The sequence below is a fragment of the Suricata suricatta genome, chromosome 6 (genome assembly GCF_006229205.1).
Source record: "Suricata suricatta isolate VVHF042 chromosome 6, meerkat_22Aug2017_6uvM2_HiC, whole genome shotgun sequence".
NCBI classification, from domain to species: domain Eukaryota; kingdom Metazoa; phylum Chordata; class Mammalia; order Carnivora; family Herpestidae; genus Suricata; species Suricata suricatta.
In genome coordinates, this window is record NC_043705.1 from 22,962,076 (window position 1) to 22,979,927 (window position 17,852).

Below are 17,852 nucleotides of genomic sequence, written 5' to 3' on the forward strand. Positions count from 1 at the left end.
AAATTAAACGTTGTAACAAGAGATAAAGAAGGGCATTATATAATAATTACAGTGTCTTATCTATCAGGAAGAGCTAACAATTATAAATGTCTAAGCACCAAATTCAGAAGCACCCAAATTCATGCAAAAATTAATCACAAACATAAACCATCTTATTGATAAGAATGTGATAACTGCAGGGGACTTTAATACTCTACTTACAGCAATGGATAGATCAACGTGACAATCACTAAAGAAACACTGGCCCTGAATGACACATTAGACCAGATGGACTTGACATATATTCTTAGAACTCTACATCCCAAAGCAGTGGAATTCACGTTCTTCTCAAGTGCACGCGGTACATTCTCCAAGACAGATTGCATACTGGGTCACAAAATAAAACTGATAAATCTCTAGCCAGACTTCTCAAAAAGAAGAAAGAGAGAACCCAGAAAGATAAAATTACGAATGAAAATTGATTTAACAACCAATCCCTCAGAAATACAAGCAATATCAGGGAATACTATGAAAAACTATATGGCAACAAACTGAACAGCCTGGAAAAAATGGACAAATTCCTAAACACCCCACACAATACCAAAACTCAAATGGGAAGAAACAAAAAATCTGAACAGACCCGTAACTAGTGAAGAAATTGAGTCACTTATCAAATATCTCCCAACAAATCAGAGTCCTGGACCAGATGGTTTCCCTGGGGAATTCTACCAGATATTTAAATCAAAGTCACTACCTACTCTTCTCAAACTGTACTAAAAAACAGAAATGGAAGGAAAACTTCCAGACTCATTTTATGAAGCCAGCATCTCTTTGATTCCCAAACCAGACAAAAAGATCCAGCAAAAAAAGAGAACTATAGGCCAATATCCCAGATGAATATGGATGCAAAATTTCTCAACAAGACACCAGCAAATTGAATTCAATAGCATATAAAAAGAACTATTCACCATGATCAAGTGGGATTCATTCCTGGGTTGGCGAACTGGTTCAATATTCACAAATCCATCAATGTGTTACATAACATTAACAGAATAAATGATAAGAACCATATGATCCTGTTGAAAGATGCAGAAAAAGCATTTGACAAAATACAGCATCCTTTCTTAATAAAAATCCTGAAGAAAATTGGGATAGAAGGAACATACTTAAACATCATAAAAGCTTTTTATGAAAAGCCCACAGCTAATATCATCTTCAAGGGGGAAAAGCTGAGAGGTTTCTCCCTGAGATCAGGAACATGACAGGGATGTCCCCTCTCACCACTGCTGTTTAACAGAGTGCTGGAAGTCCTAGCATCAGCAATCACACAACAAAAGGAAATAACAGGCATCAGACTGGCAAAGATGAAGTCAAACTTTTACTTTTTGCAGAGGACATGATACTGTACATGGAAAACCCAACAGACTCCACCAAATGTCTGCTAGAACTGATCCATGAATTCAGCAAAGTCGCAGGTATAAAATCAACATACAGAAATCAGTTGCATTTTTATGCACCAATAGTGAAGCAACAGAAAGAGAAATCAAGAAACTGATCCCATTCACAAGTGCACCAAAAACCATAACAAACCTAGGACTAAACCTAGCCAAAGATGTAAAAGATCTGTATGCTGCAAACTGTACAAAACTTATGAAGAAACTGAAGATGACACAAAAACATGGAAAAACATTCCATGCTCCTGGATTGGAAGAATACTGTTAAAATGCCATTATTACCCAAAGCAATCTACACATTCAATGCAATCTCAATCAACATTGCACAGCATTCTTCTCAAACTAGAAGAAACAATGCTAAAGTTTGTATGCAACCACAAAAAACCCTGAATAGCCAAAGTAATATTGAAGAAAATCAAAATGGGAAGCATCACAATCCCAGATTTTAGCCTCTACTACAAAGCTGCAATCATCAAGGCAGTATGGTATTGGCACAAAAATAGACATATAAACCAATGGAATAGAATATACAACCCCGAATCAGACCCACAAATGTATGGCCAACTCATCTTTGACAAAGCAGGAAAGAGTATTCAATTGAAAAAAGCCTCTTTAACACATGGTACTGGGAGAGCTGGACAGCAACATGCAGAAGAATGAAACTAGACCACTTTCTTACACCATACACAAAAATAAACTCAAAATGGATGAAGGACCTGAATGTGAGACAGGAAGCCATCAAAACCCTAGAGGAGAAAGCAGGAAACAACCTCTTTGACCTCAGCCGCAACAATTTCTTACTTGACACATCTCCAATGGCAAGGAAATCAAAACCAAAAAAGAAGTATTGGGACCTCATCAAGATAAAAAGCTTCTGCACGGCAAAGGAAACAATCCACAAAACTAACAGGCAACCGACAAAATGGGAAAAGATATTTGCAAATGACATATTGGATAAAGGGCTAGTACCCAAAATCTATAAGGAACTCCCCAAACGCTGCACCTGAAAAACAAATAATTCAGTGAAGAAATGGGCAGAAGACATGTATAGACACTTTTCCAACAAAGAAATCCAGACAGCCAACAGAAACATGAAACGATGCTCAATGTCACTCATCATCAGGGAAATACAACTTAAAACCACACTGAGATACCACATCATGCCCTAAGAGTGGCTAAAATGAACCTATCAGGTGTCGCCTGGGTGTCTCAGTCGGTTGAGCATCCATCTTTGGCTCAGGTCATGATCCCACGGTTCATGGGTTCGAGGCCTACATCAGGCTCTGTGCTGACAGCTCAGAGCCTAGAGCCTACCTCTGACTCTGTGTCTCCCTCTCTCTCTGCCCTTCACCCACTTGGTGCTCTGCTTCTCTCTCTCTCAAAAAGTAAACAAACATTAAACGATTAAAAAAAAAGAAAAGAAAAGCTTTAAAATGAACAAATCAGGAGACTGTAGGTGCTGGCGAGGATGTGGAGAAATGGGCACCCACTTACACTGTTGGTAGGAATGCAAACTGGTGCTGCTGCTCTGGAAAACAGTGTGGAAGTTCCTCAAAAAATGAACAATAGAACTCCCCTATGACCCAGCAATAGCACTGACAAGAATTTACCGAAGGGATACAGGAATGCTAATGAATAGGGGCACATGTACCCCAATGTTCATAGCCGCACTTTCAACAATAGCCAAATTATGGAAGAGCCTAAATGTCCATCACCTGATGAATGGATCAAAAAGATGTGGTTTACACACACAATGGAATACTACTTGGCAATGAGAAAGAATGAAATCTGGCCATTCATAGCAACGTGGATGGAATTCGAGGGTGCCATGTTAAGTGAAAAATATGTCAGGCAGATACCATATGTTTTTACTCATATGGGGGAGGGGGAGGAGGGAAACAAAGTTACAGGGAGGAAGCCAAACCATAAGAGACTCTTAAATACTGAGAACAAACTGAGGGTGTATGGGGGCTGGGGGAGAGGGGAAAGGTGATGGGCACTGAGGAGGGCACTTGTTGGGATGAGCACTAGGTGCTGTGTGGAAACCAATTTGACAATAAACTATATTATAAATAAAAAGTAAAGAAAAAAATAAAAAATAAAAGTCACCAGATCAATAAATCTTGGTAGGCTTATACCAACAATTATACATATATTAAATTCACTTGTTTTTTTTTTGACTGGAGATTACAGTTCTTACCTCCTTTATGAATTATTTTAAGTATATAAAAATCTTTACATGGTTGCACTCATGAGGTCGGTCTTCTTTCTCAGGTTTCTTCTAGCTCTTCTTGCTTTTTTATCCTTCCACATATATTTTTGACAAAAATCAATACCATCCCTGATGGTATTTTTTGTTAGAACCTCATCAAATTTACAAGGTAACCAAAGGAAAGTTAATAATTTTATAATGGTAACTCCCTATTTAAGAACATAGTTATCTTTTTTTTTTCTATTTAATTTTTTGCTTTTGAGGAGTATTTAAAAACAAAGTCTTTGCAAATTTCTTGTTTATAGCGAAGTATTTTGATGTCAATGTACTCTTCTCTTATGTGATGTGTATGTCTACATGTGTATAAAACAGATCAATTTCTTGATTTTCCTAAAAAAATCTGCTGGGATTCTGTTGGGGATTGAACTCAATTTTACAGGAATTTAGAGACAATATTCCTACCTTAACAATACTCATTCTCTTGACTTAGATCTAAAGATTTCAAAAATTATTTATGGTTTATATATACATTTCCTAATACTTTTGTTAGGTCTAATATATAAGGACTTCTTGATGTTTACAAATGGTTATGTTCACCAAATTTTTCTAAATGCTTGTTTCTCATAAATATAATTGATTTCTGTAAATGAATAAGTATCCTGTGACCTTGCTAAAATGACTTATTAATTCTAAAATTTTATGTGTATGTATTTTTTTATTTCCTACATACAAATCATATCATATGGGAAGAAAAGTTTTATATTTTGTTTTCCAATCTATCCTCCTTCCCTTCCCTAAATGCACTTAAGTACCTCTTAGCCAGGGATTTTGGTAATGCTGAGTTTTTCACATATTCCCAATTTCCAGGATAAAGTTTCCAAAACTGTAATGTTAATTCAGACACCTTTAATAAGATTATGAAAGGTTCCTTCTTTTTCTCATTTTCATAGTGAATCTCTGACAAGTGATTTTAAAGTATACTCCTGAAATTCAAGTTATATTTTGTTCTAGTTGTTTTTGTAATTGCTTTTTAAATTAATTCCACAGTGGTCAAAAAACAAACTAAAAATTAAATTATTTCCTTAGATTTATGTTCCAGAGTATAATCACATTTAAAAATAATCCATGTGCACTTGAAAAGTAGTTGCATTCTGTTATTGATGGGTGTAGTGTTCTCAATAGGTCTATCGGACAGAGGTTCAAATCCTCAAACTCTTTATTGAATCCTCATGCTTGCTTTATCACACTTTTAGAGGGATATTTAAATCTTTCACTATCGTTGTAATTTGTCAAATTTTCTTTTTGCTGATGACAACTTTTTATATATCTTGTAGTTGTATAAATAAGGGATATAAAATTCTAGGATTGTTTAACTTTGATACAGGTTTATCATTATGATATACTGTTTTTACATTAAATGCTTCTTGCCTTAAATTACACTTTGAGGATTGGAGACACATAAGCTCTTTTGGTTAATGCTTTAAGGCTACAATTCCTTCCATACATTTGTTTTCCACTTGCTTTTTATTTTTTCCTCCTCCAGTTATTCTTAGCCAAAGACTGAGAAGTGATGTATCTTTCCAAACCTTTTATCTACACTGTTGTTTTTTTCTCAAGAGACATATTGTGTTTTTAAAAAAAAATTAATCTGGGGTACCTGGATAGCTTAGTTAGTTAAGGATTTAACTCTCGATTTTGGCTCAGGTCATGATCTCACATTTCCTGAGTTCAAGCTCTGCCTTGGGTCCACACTGACAACATGGAGCCTGCTTGGGATTCTCTCTCCCCCACTCTGTCCTGCCCTCACTCATGTGCACACATCCTCTCTCACTGCAAGTAAACTTAAAATAAAATTAATCTGATAATTGCTTTTTTAGTGGAATACTTATTTTATTTATATTTATAGTAATTTTTGACCCACTTGAAGGGAAATCTAACATCTTATGTTCTTTGATCCTATTATGTTGTTTCTTCTCTCCTGTATTTTATTTTCACTTATTATTCCATTCCCACCTCCCTCCTTTTTTTTAAAGTAGGTTTCATGCCTAACACAGAGTCTAATGTAGGGCCAGAATTCACAACCGTGAGATCAAGACCTGAGCTGAGATCAACAGATGGATGCATAAGCAACTAAGCTACCAAGTGCCCTCCAATTTCCCTCTTACTAGTTTTAAGCTGTATATTTAGATGACATACATGCTTGACTTATTAAAATCCACTATTAGTATTTACCACTTTCTAAAAAAGGCCAACATCTTAGTAATTCTTCACTCCATCCTTCCTTTTGTCATGTGTTTAATGTTGAAAAGACACTATGTATCGATTTCTATAAATATACATATATAAATTCTTTACAGTGCCTTTATTTCTTTCCACATATCTATGCTTCCATCTCTGATTCCGTTTTGCCTGAAAAAAATGAAAATGTTCTTAGCTTGGTTGGAAGACTGTTCAATCCTTAATGCACCTTAAATTTTTGCTGTCAGTGGGTGTTTTACCAGTAGTGGTGGTTTAAAAGTAATGCATGGTTGTTGTTGTTTTTTTTTTTTGGTTTTCAGTAGTTTTACTGTAATGTGCCTTTGCCAAAGTTTCTTTGTATTTATACTGCCTTGAGATTGTACAGTCCTACAATCTGTGAGTTGATTTCTTTTGATAGTTTTTGGAAAATTCTCAGGCATTCTCTAATACTTGTCATTCTTTCCTTTCTATGACACCAATTACACTTACATAAGACCTTTTCTATTATCTGCCTCCTACACTCCATTACCTAGTTTTACATTTTTTTCATGAGTTCATTTTCTTCCTTCTTATCATTCAGTTCCCTAAAACACTAATTGCCCAAGTTTTACCTTCCATAAAACTGAGGGTTTTTTTCTTTCATTTCTAGATGTTTCTAGTTGTAAAAGCCAGAATTCATTCTTTCATTTTACAGTTTCCAATCTTCTAAAACTCTCCACTAAATCCTTGTAATACTCATCAGCTGTTTTGAAATTTGCATATTAGCCTTAACATTTGGACCTCCTGTGAATTTATTCCTTTTGCCCATTTTCCCTCTAGTTTCTCAATACTTTATGTACTTCACAGATTAATACATAGCATATTTTCTCTGTTGCTATTTTGTAAAATTCTGTCATTTCAGTATGTATTTATCTTTCCACAAAAAGTTGTTTGCTAGGGTTACATTTTTCAAATGGAAGAGCCAATTTTTGTTATTTAGAATCACTGCATGTAACAATAAAATGCTTTTTATCTACTTTATGAAAATGTTTTTGTAATATATGACCAGTTTTTGTGAATGCGGCATGGGCACTAGATGCGGTAGTAACAACACATAGACCTGAACATATCTTCATAAGATGCACCTTACTGTTTATGTTGTCCAGGTCTTCCCAGGTTTTCTCTACCTCATCTCTTTTGTACTCAGAGAATTAAATTCTCTACTAGTATATTTCTATGTCTCATTGAATTCTCTGGAATGTTTTCTATAGGTTTCTGTGTAACTTGCTGCCAAAAGTATTCATGTATTATATCTGCTCTATAGATTGTAAATTTTAACACTAAAAGATGTCTTTTTTTTTAATCTTTATTTTGAGAGTGAGACAGAGAGAGACAGAGTGTGAGCCGAGGAGAGGCAGACACAGAATCTGAAACAGGCTCCAGGCTCCCAGCTGTCAGCACAGAGCCTGACACGGAGCTTGAACCCACAAACTGTGAGATCGTGCCCTGAGCAGAAGTCGGTCGCTTAAGTACCTGAGCCACCCAAGCGCCCCTAAAAAATGTCTTTCTGTGTCACAGTTAATGCTTTTTGGATTGAATCTTACTTTGGTATTAAGATTACTATACCTGTCCCCCTTTCATTTTCATTTTGTCTAGTACGCCATTAGCTACTGCTTTATGTTTAGCATTCCTATGTCATTTGGTTCAAGAATATAAGGAGCATCTCTTTTACACCTAGCATACAACTAGGTCTTGTTTTGGGAGCAAACTGAAAATCTTTTCCTAATGATGGGTAGATGAAGCCATTCATATTTATTGGTATGACTAATATTACTGTTCTCAATTTTATAACATTTTACAATTAGATATACTTTATTTCTCTATGATATATATACTCTTTGCTTCAATAAAATTTTGGTTTTGGCCTTTATTTTTGTTCTAGTGGTTACTTTTGTAACTAAACCTTTTAAAAAAGTCTGTCCCTGAATTCTTTTCCTTCTCATACATTTTTTTTCTGAGATACAATTCACATACCATAAAATCCACCTTTCTAAAGTATACAATTCAATGGTTTTTGTTATATTCACAAAGTTGTGCAACCATTATCTAGTTCCAGAACATTTTCATTACCCCTGAAAGTAATCCTATGCTCACTGGCATCAACTTTTTGCCTCTATGAATTTCCCATTTCTAGATATTTCACATAAATGGAATCATACAGTATGTAGCTTTTTGTGTCAGTTTTCTTAGAACAATGTTTTCAAGATTCATCTAAATTACAATTCAGCTATATGACATGATTCCTTTTTATTGTAGCATATTATGCCATAATATGAACATTAAACATTTTGCTTATCTGTTTATCAAGTTAAAGAATACCTGGTTTGTTTCAACTTTTCAGTTATTATGTTATGAACATTAATGTACAAGAATTTATATGGACACGTTTTAATTTCTCTCGGGTATACAGATGGGAATGGAACTGATGGGACATGTGTTAATTTTATTTTTACCTATTTCGTAAACTGTCAAATTGTTTTCTAAAGAGGCTGCACCACTTTTTATTTCTACCAGCAATGTATGAGTGCTTTAATCTTTCTACACCCTTGCCAATACTTGCTATGGTCCACCTGTTCTCTTACTATTCTTTTACTAACTGTGGGGAAACAGTCTTTCCTGGGCCTCTTGTGCTGCATCTGCCAAGAATGCAGAGTCCTAACCACTCATTAACCAGGCCATTCTCAGAGCAGTACTTGTAGTCAGCAATCCTGAAGGATGAGATAATAATTCCTGCTGGAAAAAAAAAAAAGCAGGCTTGCTCACTGTAAAAGCAGTATATTCCCCAAACTCAGTGATTCTTAGTTGTGATGCAAACCTACTATGTGTGTGGCATCAAAGTGGGCAAGCCAGCATTGCCTCCATGGGACTTGGGAAGCAAGGGGAATCTAGAGAAATATGCTAATGATATGCTGCTTCCTATACTACATGTAAAAAAGTTACGTCTTCTGCCAACATATATGAAAAAACTATTAGATTATATAGTAATCAAATCCCACAGTTGATAATTATCTAGTTTAGCATTTTTACTCTATTTTAACACTCTCACCTATTCTTCATGCAACAAACAATCCATAAAGCTTATTCTTTTTCCTATTTCACTTTCTCTTTTCCTTTAGTTGTATTATTTCTATTCTATCACAACATATAAAGAGTCTTTTGCCTATATCTCTACCTGTGTTTTAGTCTTACAAATACATTTATGTATTTTAAACATTCCTTTTGCTGAAGCTTTCCCAATTATTTCTCAGGTGGATTAAATATCCTCGGGCTGATTCAATAAAAACAGCTCATGGTTGCCTTCCCTAAGTTCTTTTATTTTGAAAACTCTTTTTCCATAACCTTGATAAAGACAGTGTGGCTGATATAAAATAATTAGTTCATACTTTCATTTTTAAATTTTATTTGTTTACTTTTTTTATTATTGTTTGAATGCTTCTATTTAGTTTTGAGAGGGAGAGTTTTCTCTCTCAGAAAGGGAGAGAAAGGACAGAGGAAGAGAGGAGAGGGAGGGAGGGAGGGAAAGAGGGAGAGAAAGGCTATGAATCTCAAACAGGCTCCAGGCTACAAGCTGTCAGCACAGAGCCCAATGTGGGGCTCAAACCCACTAACGATGAGATCATGACCTAAGCCGAAGTTGGAGACTTAACTGACTGAGCCACCCAGGTGCTCCTACCCTTCCTTTTATTTAAATGCTGCTCTACCTGTGACTTGTTTTGATTGCCCCAGGGAATTTTTAAATGTTTGAATCAGTTCAATTCATTTGTTTTGGAAGTTATGTAATGTTTTAAACTGTAGGCATTAAGGATTGTTTATCTTTGAAATCAAATAGTTTTATTAGGAAATGTCCTGGAAATGATCATTCTGGGCTCATTTCCCCAGTTCCCAGCAAACCCTTTACATGTACAGATCTGAATCTTTTCTAACTTTTAAAGAATTTTCATTAAATATTGTTTTAAATATAGTTGCTTTCCATGGATTTCTGTCTTGGAACTGTTAAAATTATGAACATTATCCCTTCATTGCCTATCTTTAATTTCCACTATTTTCTCTGATACTTGTTTTATTCCAGCTTTGAGATACAATTCATATGTAAGTTTGTGTAAGTTCAGGGGCACCTGGCTGGCACAGCTGGCTAAGCATCTGACTCTTGATCTTGGCTCAGATCATGATGGTCATGATCCCACAGTCCGTGGGTTCAGGATCTGCCATCAATCTCTGTGCTGATGGTGCAGAGCCTGCTTGGGATTCTCTCTCCCTTTCTCTCTGCCCTTCCCCTTCCTTTGCTCACTCATTCTCTCGAAAAAAAATAAATACACTTAACAAAAAAATTAGGATTATGTAAATTCAAGGTATCCGAAGTGCTGATTGAATCCATTTATGTACTGCAAAATGATTTATCAACACTGCCTTAGCTAACACCTCTATCACATAATTACCATTTTGTTTCTGTGGTGAGAAAGTTTAAGATCTGCTGGCTCAGCAACTTTCAAGTACATAATATTTATAACACCTTTTACTTCATTCTTTTTTGTCATTTTCATTTGGGTTTTCTTTTCTTTTTTTTTTTTAAATATAGTTGACACACAAGGTTAGTTTCAGGGGCACAACATGGTCATTTGACAAGTTTATACAGTATGCTGTGCTCAACTGTAGCTACTACCTGTCATCTTACACATTATTACAGTATCACTGACTATATTCCTTTCATTCCCATGACTTACTCACTTCCTAAGTGGAAGCCTGCATCTCACACGCCCCTTCACCCATTCTGTCCACTTCCCACCTCGCCTCCCCTCTGACAACCATCAGTTTGTCCTCCATAGTTATAGCTCTGATTTTGCCATTTCTTGATTTGTTGTTGTTTTTTAAAATTCCACATGAGTGGAATCAACGTGATATTTGTCTTTTTCAGTCTAACTTATTTCCTTAAGCATAATATCCTCTAGGACCTTCCACGTTATCACAAATGTCAAGATCTCATCCTTTTTATGGCTGAGTAATATTTCATTGCATATATACCATTATCTTCCTTATCTATTTCCTATAAACATTTAGGTTGCTTTCAATTCTTCGCTACTGTAAAGAGTGATGCAATAAACACAGGAATTAACTTATCTTTTCAAATTAATGTTTTTTTCCCATTGGGGAAATATCCAGTAGTGGAGTTACTGGATCATACAGTATTTCTTTTTAAAAATGTTTGAGGGGGGCGCCTGGGTGGCTCAGTCGGCTGAGTGTCCGACTTCGACTCAGGTCATGATCTCAGTGTGTGGGCTCAAGCCCAGCGTCGGGCTCTGTGCTGACAGCTCAGATCCTGGAGCCTGCTTCAGATTCTGTGTCTCCCTCTCTCTCTACCCTTCTCCTGCTTGCTCTCTATCTCTCAAAATAAAATAAAGACATAAAAAATTTTTTTTCATTTTTTTGAGAAAGCTCCATGCTATTCTTCACAGTGGCTATACCAATTTATATTCCCACCAACGGTGAATGAGGATTCCTTTTCCCCATATTCTCACTAACCTTTATTTCCTGACTTTTTGATAGGTTGTCATATTGTAATTTTGATCTGTTTAATGCACCATATTTAACTTTTATTTGAGTGTATTCTCCCTGGAGAATCCTTAATTTGTTTCTAAAATAATTTTCTTCCTATATCTTCAATTTCTTTACTGATTTTATACTCTTTTTATTCTATTTTTCTTCCCATTTTCTTTTCTTGGTATTTTTGAATTCCGGATTTTACATTTTTAAAAAGTGTCCTCAAATGCTTGAATATATTTTACCTCTACAGTATGGTCAATTTTTATCTGCATGTTTTTTTTGCTAGGGTGGGGATGACTGATATGTCATGAATCTATTTCTGATTTTGCTGTAAACACTAAATATGCATTTATTCATCTTCCCTTTCCATCTTTTGGTGATACTGGAATGTTTTACAACATTCCTAGTTTAGGAACTTTTCCAATTTTTCCAAGTTATCCAGGTATTTTAGGATACTTTTTCCTTTTGTTTTTGGGGTGGGGTGTAGGGCAAGGCATTTTAAGACTGATTTTGTGTTCACTTTGTCTTGCAGGAACTTAAAACTTCCTAATGTATTTCTTTTCTTCCTCAGCATTTAAAATACCAAAGAGAGCTTGTCTTCTTTTTAACTTTGTCTTAACCCTAAAGATACACACTTAAAAGACGACCTCAGCAAATAATTTCATTTTAAATGACTTCCCTATAATCCGTATTCTGATCTATGACACACAGAGGTTTACATTTCGTGTGGAGTTAGCCTTTCTAGCAGTGCAGGTCATCCTTAGTCCACTCATTGGCTTAACTTGTGTGTTTTCTACAAATCTGCTTGGTTGGCCTTTGCTCACCGCAAGCCTTGGATGGCTATGGGTTGGGAAAAGACAGAGTGGGAAAAATAACATGCTGAGAATTGGTGGGTTTTCTCCTTTTACTTTCTATTACTGTCAAAATTTGGCATTCTCTGCCTCCAAGTTATGCCATTAGCAAGAGATATGTGTACATTTCTTTTACTCTTATTGAAATTCTGCATTGTATTTGGAGGAAATATTGGGAAACAGTTTGTTAACTGGTTACCACTGTCTTCCGCTACCCAGAGGAGTGAGATCAAAAAATGTTTAAAAATGAACTAACAAATTCTATAGCGCAATACAGGTTAAAAGTTAAATGATGTTGTCATGGGAAAGGTCTTTCTAATAATAAGCATGACCATAAACAAAGTTCTAAGAGGCAAACATCTTTAAAAATAAAAAATAAAATTAAAAACTTGATGCAAAATTCATTTTTGCTTAAGTGAGAAAATGAAATATTTTCAGCACTGTATAAAGCAAAAGGGCTCATTCATTAACAAAAAGCTCTTAATTTAAAAAAAAATTTTAAAAAGAATAATCCAGGTAGAAAAATGGGCAAAACAAAACAGTAAGAAAAAAAACTATCCATAGGCATATGAACATATGCACAAATATGCTGTAAGTAAGCTGTAAGAGAGAGATTTTCTTATAATATGTCAGGTTAAGAAGACTAACATAACAGGTGATCAGGCAGATGTTAACAGGCATTCCCAATCACTAGCGGAGTTAGTCAAATCTGTACAAATACACAGTCAACCCACTGGAAAGAACTTATCAAAATAAGAAACATTTACTTCTAATATATATGCACATCTACGACTTAGGAATTCTAAATAATATCATCTAAAAAATACAGAGGTACCAAAGATTTATACTGGTACAAAACATTTAATACATTTTTATATATCAAAATATGTAATATCTGGGCAGGCTGGCTCAGTCAGTAGAGCATGCAACTTGATCTTGGGGCTGTGAGTTCAAGCCTCATGTTGGGCATGGTGCAAACTTAAAAAAAAAAGATGCAATAATGGTGAAAACCAAAAAAAAAAAAAAATCAAGATTCATAGGACATTTTGATAAAATCCTTCAAAAATAAAAATCTTAAAACTATTTTATAATATTTTTCTCCTGTAACTTATAAAGTTGTTTTTTTTGTTTTGTTTTTTTGTTTTTTGTTTTTTGTTTTTTTTTTTTACTATACTGCTTTTCAATGAAATGAGGTTTTGGAACTTAAAAATTACCAACCAACCAACCATCAATACCCGATGTGATTTTTGGTAATTTTTAAGGCATTATATACACACATGTAAATTTTTTCTGCAACAGCTGAGTATAAACTGACCCCAAAATATGTCAATATGTATTTCCTAAAAACAAAGATTTTGTTTCACACCCCAGTATACTTCTCAAAATCAGCAAATTCAGTATTACCTAACCTACAAGTCCATATACAATTTTCATCAATTGTGTCAAATGCATTTATAGCCACATGCCCCTCCATGTCCAAGATTTAATACAAGATCAAGCACTGTGTTTAGTTATGTGTCTTCCCCCCCACCCCCACTTTAATCTGGAACAGTTCCTCAGTCCTTCTCTGTGTTTTCTGACACACTGGAATATTTAGAGTATAGGCCAGTCGATTGGTAGAATGTCTTCAATTGGTTTTGTCTGATATTTTCTAATGACTAAATTCAGGTATGCATTTCTGGAAGGAAATTATCTTAAAGGTGATATTCTTTCCTTCTCAGTTCATCTTATCAGGACTCATATGTTACCAGCTTGTGCCCTTTCTGACGGTGGTAGCAATGATTTTTGTTAGAGTAGTATCCTCCATGCTACTCCATTCGAAATTTGCTAATTTTTCCCTTCATAAATGATCTGTGGAGAGGTATGTTCAGACTATGTAAATATTGTTTTCTCAAACATTAGCCCCCAAGTCTTAGCATTCATTATTTTCTAAAATCATTCTTTCTGTAGTTCACATTCAATTATCAGGAAGAACTTCTCCCTCATTCATTCATCCATATGTGGAGAACTTATACATTCTTACATTACATATAGAGATAACATTAATAACTATGAATTTTTATGTGCATTCTCAAAATGTCCCAGATTTGGCCAACAGGAGTCCTTTTAACCTGGCTCCTCTGTCTTTTGCTAGGACCCTATAATTCTGAATACTTCCTTGCTTTTAAAGTGGATGATTCAAATATCTTATAGTTTGATATAGAGCTAAATTGTAAGCATTATACATTTATAAAATCTCAACTTGTATACAAACAACAACAAAAAAAAATGCACATGAGAACACTGCGTAAAAAGCACAATTCCTTCCTGATAAAGTAAAAGAAATATAAAATACATCAAATGACAAATCAATGAGAAAACCAAAACTGCCTCGACTGCCCGAGGCAGTTTTCTGGCCATGTCCCTCAACACATTTATTAAAAAGACAGCGTTCTGAGGCCTTATACTAGATACACTGTATATACCAACACTTTAATACACAGTCCAAGCCTTGAACAAACTTCAATTTAACATTCAGTGAATACTTACTATGCAGGCAGCACTCTGCAATCCTAACAAAGACCCAAATTAATTAAGACCTAATCTTTGCCTTTTAGGAGATAAAATATGAAATTTAGGACAGTGAGTGCATGATAATGTAGGTGATCCAGTCTGGGCCAGAGAAAACAGAAACTATTTGAAGATGCGCATGACGACATGAAATGATGAAATGGTTTAGTTTTGCGTCCTGACAACAAAATGCTTCCTTAAGAATGCAGTCTCACTTCTCAATAGTTTAAAATCAAATTAGAGGACAGGATCATCTACATGAGATGCTAGTAGGAGGACAATGAGTCCATTCAATATTTTCTAGTAAGGTCCTTTCAGAACAAAACAAAGCTGTGTTCTTGGGTCTTTTAAAGCTAAAAAAACAAAATAAAATTAGATTTTCTAAAGTTACATCAATTACCTAGATTTCTTAGCAAAAATGATTATTCCTTAAATATACTCTTGACATAAACATATTAAGATCTAAACCATTTCTTACTTAATTATAATTGTGTGTCTCTTTCTAGCTCTTTCCTTCAAATCCAGCACACAGAATATGGATGTTAAAAGATTATTAACTAAATTGAATAGGAAAAGAGAAAACATTTGAAAAATCAAGGTGCCTTTATTTAAAATTTCTGGTAAAAGTACTAGAAGAAATCACCACATTTGGAAATGTTATATGTAATTGTATCAATTTCCAAATTATCTCGAGGATCAGAAAAAACTTAAAGTATAAAAAACATATCAAATTTGGTACAAAGGTCTAATGCTACTTAATATTTTAAAAGTCATAGTAATAGAACCTCCTTGAGTGTTTAAAAGCTTACTACATTTAAAGTTGAAACTGAAGCATATCAAAAAAGAAAACAAAGCAATTCAGCATTCTTTAGAGTTCTTACCACAATCATTTCTGAAGGCTCTAATACAAGACAATCACATCCTCTTTTTCCTCCAAACTGCTTACCAAAACTATAAAAACAAAAAAACAATTTCTTTAGCAAAGATTACAGATAAAATATGTCATATAGGAAATAAAAAAAAAGAACAAGCCCCCCCAAAACCCTAGATGTTAAGCAAGAGATTGTAATCCTATCACATATATTAATAACAATTTCTTAAAAACCACCAAATCACCTTTTTTCTTGTTTACTGATGAAAGTGATCTCCACAGAATACTCTGTAAAAATTCTTCTAAGATATCTGCCTTTACTAGCCTCTAAAACTAATTATGCAAGATCTTTGCCTAATCTCAAGTTTTGATTTTGGTATAATGCTAACGTAAAAACACCTAATAAATAATGAAGCCACAACTACAGAGTATTTTATAAAAATAAATTCTTACAAAATTTTGGGAGTAGTGATAAACAAAAGATACAAAAAACCTTTAAAAAATATACCCACATTTAAATATATAAATAAATGTAGTAAAATAAAGAGGTGATTTATTTTTCAAAACAGTGATGGGAGTCATGGCTAGTTCTTTCATAAAAAACTAAAACTGAATTCATTTTCAATGAAAATATATTTTTACATTCCTCACTTGGGAGAATGTACATTCAACATTCTCAGCAAATAATAAAAAAAAAAGCATTCATAAAGAATAAACAATGTTTTCATATGGAAACAGAAACTAGATTTTTTAAAAGGTGGGGAGGGGCGAATAGGATAAAATAGTTGTTAATTATCTATGAGACAATATTAACATACCTCATATGCAAATCACACTTAAATAAAATTATAAAAACCATCTAAAATTTTGCATCAATGGCCAATTATAAATTATCTAAAATATTATTCCAAGTTAACCAAATTAAATAACTCCACTAATCATGCAAAAAAAATATCAAAAAGTAAATTTAATAAAGAAATATAAAAGTCCTTTCTAAAACACTAAGCAATTTTATAGAAAGATGAGAAAGAAGGACTGAATAAAGAAAGTGACCTATCATGTACTTTTATGATAAAGTTCAGTATTACAAAAATGTTAATTCTCCAAAGTTATATACAAATAATCATTCATAACAAAATCCTAAGGTGCCTCCTTAGTGCAGCATGTCAATCCTGCAACAAATCTCAATGTCTAATAAATTACTTCTGCATTGAAATCACTTTCTTTTCTTAAGCAGTGTTTAACTCTGTATTTTGTTGTTGTTTCCCCCAAACATCACCTTATCATGTAATGAATAAAAACAATTAGAAGTAAATTTGTGGAAGTTTGCTTTTATTAAAGATAGAGAAATAGGGACTAGATTTAGTCTTCCACCTAAAAAAAACTGGAACATCAGACAAAATATATAAAACAACAGTTTCTTATTCGTTGGGAGATTTTTGATAATGGATTCGATTTCTTCACTGGTTATTGGTTCTATTCATGCTTTCTATCTTCCTGTTTGAATTTTGGTAGTGCATGTGTATTTAGGAATTTGTCCATTTCGAAATGTCTGTGTTGTCCAGATAGTTGACATATAGTTTTTCATAGTAATCTCTGATGATTGCTTGTATTTCTAATGGATTGGTTGTAATAGATCTTCTTCATTCATGATTTTGTCTATCTGGGTGCTCTCTCTTTTTTTTCTGAGGAGCCTGGCTAGAGGTTTATCGATTTTGTTTATTTTTTCAAAGAACCAACTCTTGGTTTTATTGATCTGCTCAACTGTTCTTTTGGATTCTATATTGTTTATTTCTGCACTGACCTTTATTATTTCTTTTCTTCTGCTGAGTTTGGGGTGCTCTTGCTGCTTCCTTTCTAGTTCCAGTAGGTGCTCTGTTAAATTTTGAATTTGCACTCTTTCTAGTTTGTTGAGATTGGCCTGGATTGCTATATACTTTCCTCTTAGGACTGCCTTTGCTGCATCCCAGAGATTTTGGATTGTTGAGAGAGGGGTGCCCACTCTCACCACTGCTGTTTAACATAGTGCTGGAAGTACTAGCATCAGCAATCAGACAACAAAAGGAAATAAAAGGCATCAGAATTGGCAAAGAAGAAGTCAAACTTTCACTTTTTGCAGA

General features: G+C 34.2%; 1 protein-coding gene across 6 annotated transcripts in view; it reads right to left on the bottom strand.

Annotated features, from left to right (window-relative positions):
• Window positions 1-17,852, bottom strand: part of RAPGEF6 (Rap guanine nucleotide exchange factor 6) — a 188,897-nt gene that overhangs the window by 127,849 nt on the left and 43,196 nt on the right. For 5 of the 6 annotated variants that reach the window (XM_029941860.1, XM_029941857.1, XM_029941858.1 and 2 more), the window contains one exon: window positions 15,743-15,812. The exons of the other annotated variant lie outside the window; for it this stretch is intronic. In XM_029941860.1, the coding sequence (XP_029797720.1) occupies window positions 15,743-15,812 (70 nt within the window). The remainder of the gene's footprint in view (window positions 1-15,742; window positions 15,813-17,852) is intronic. 6 annotated transcript variants of the gene reach the window in all.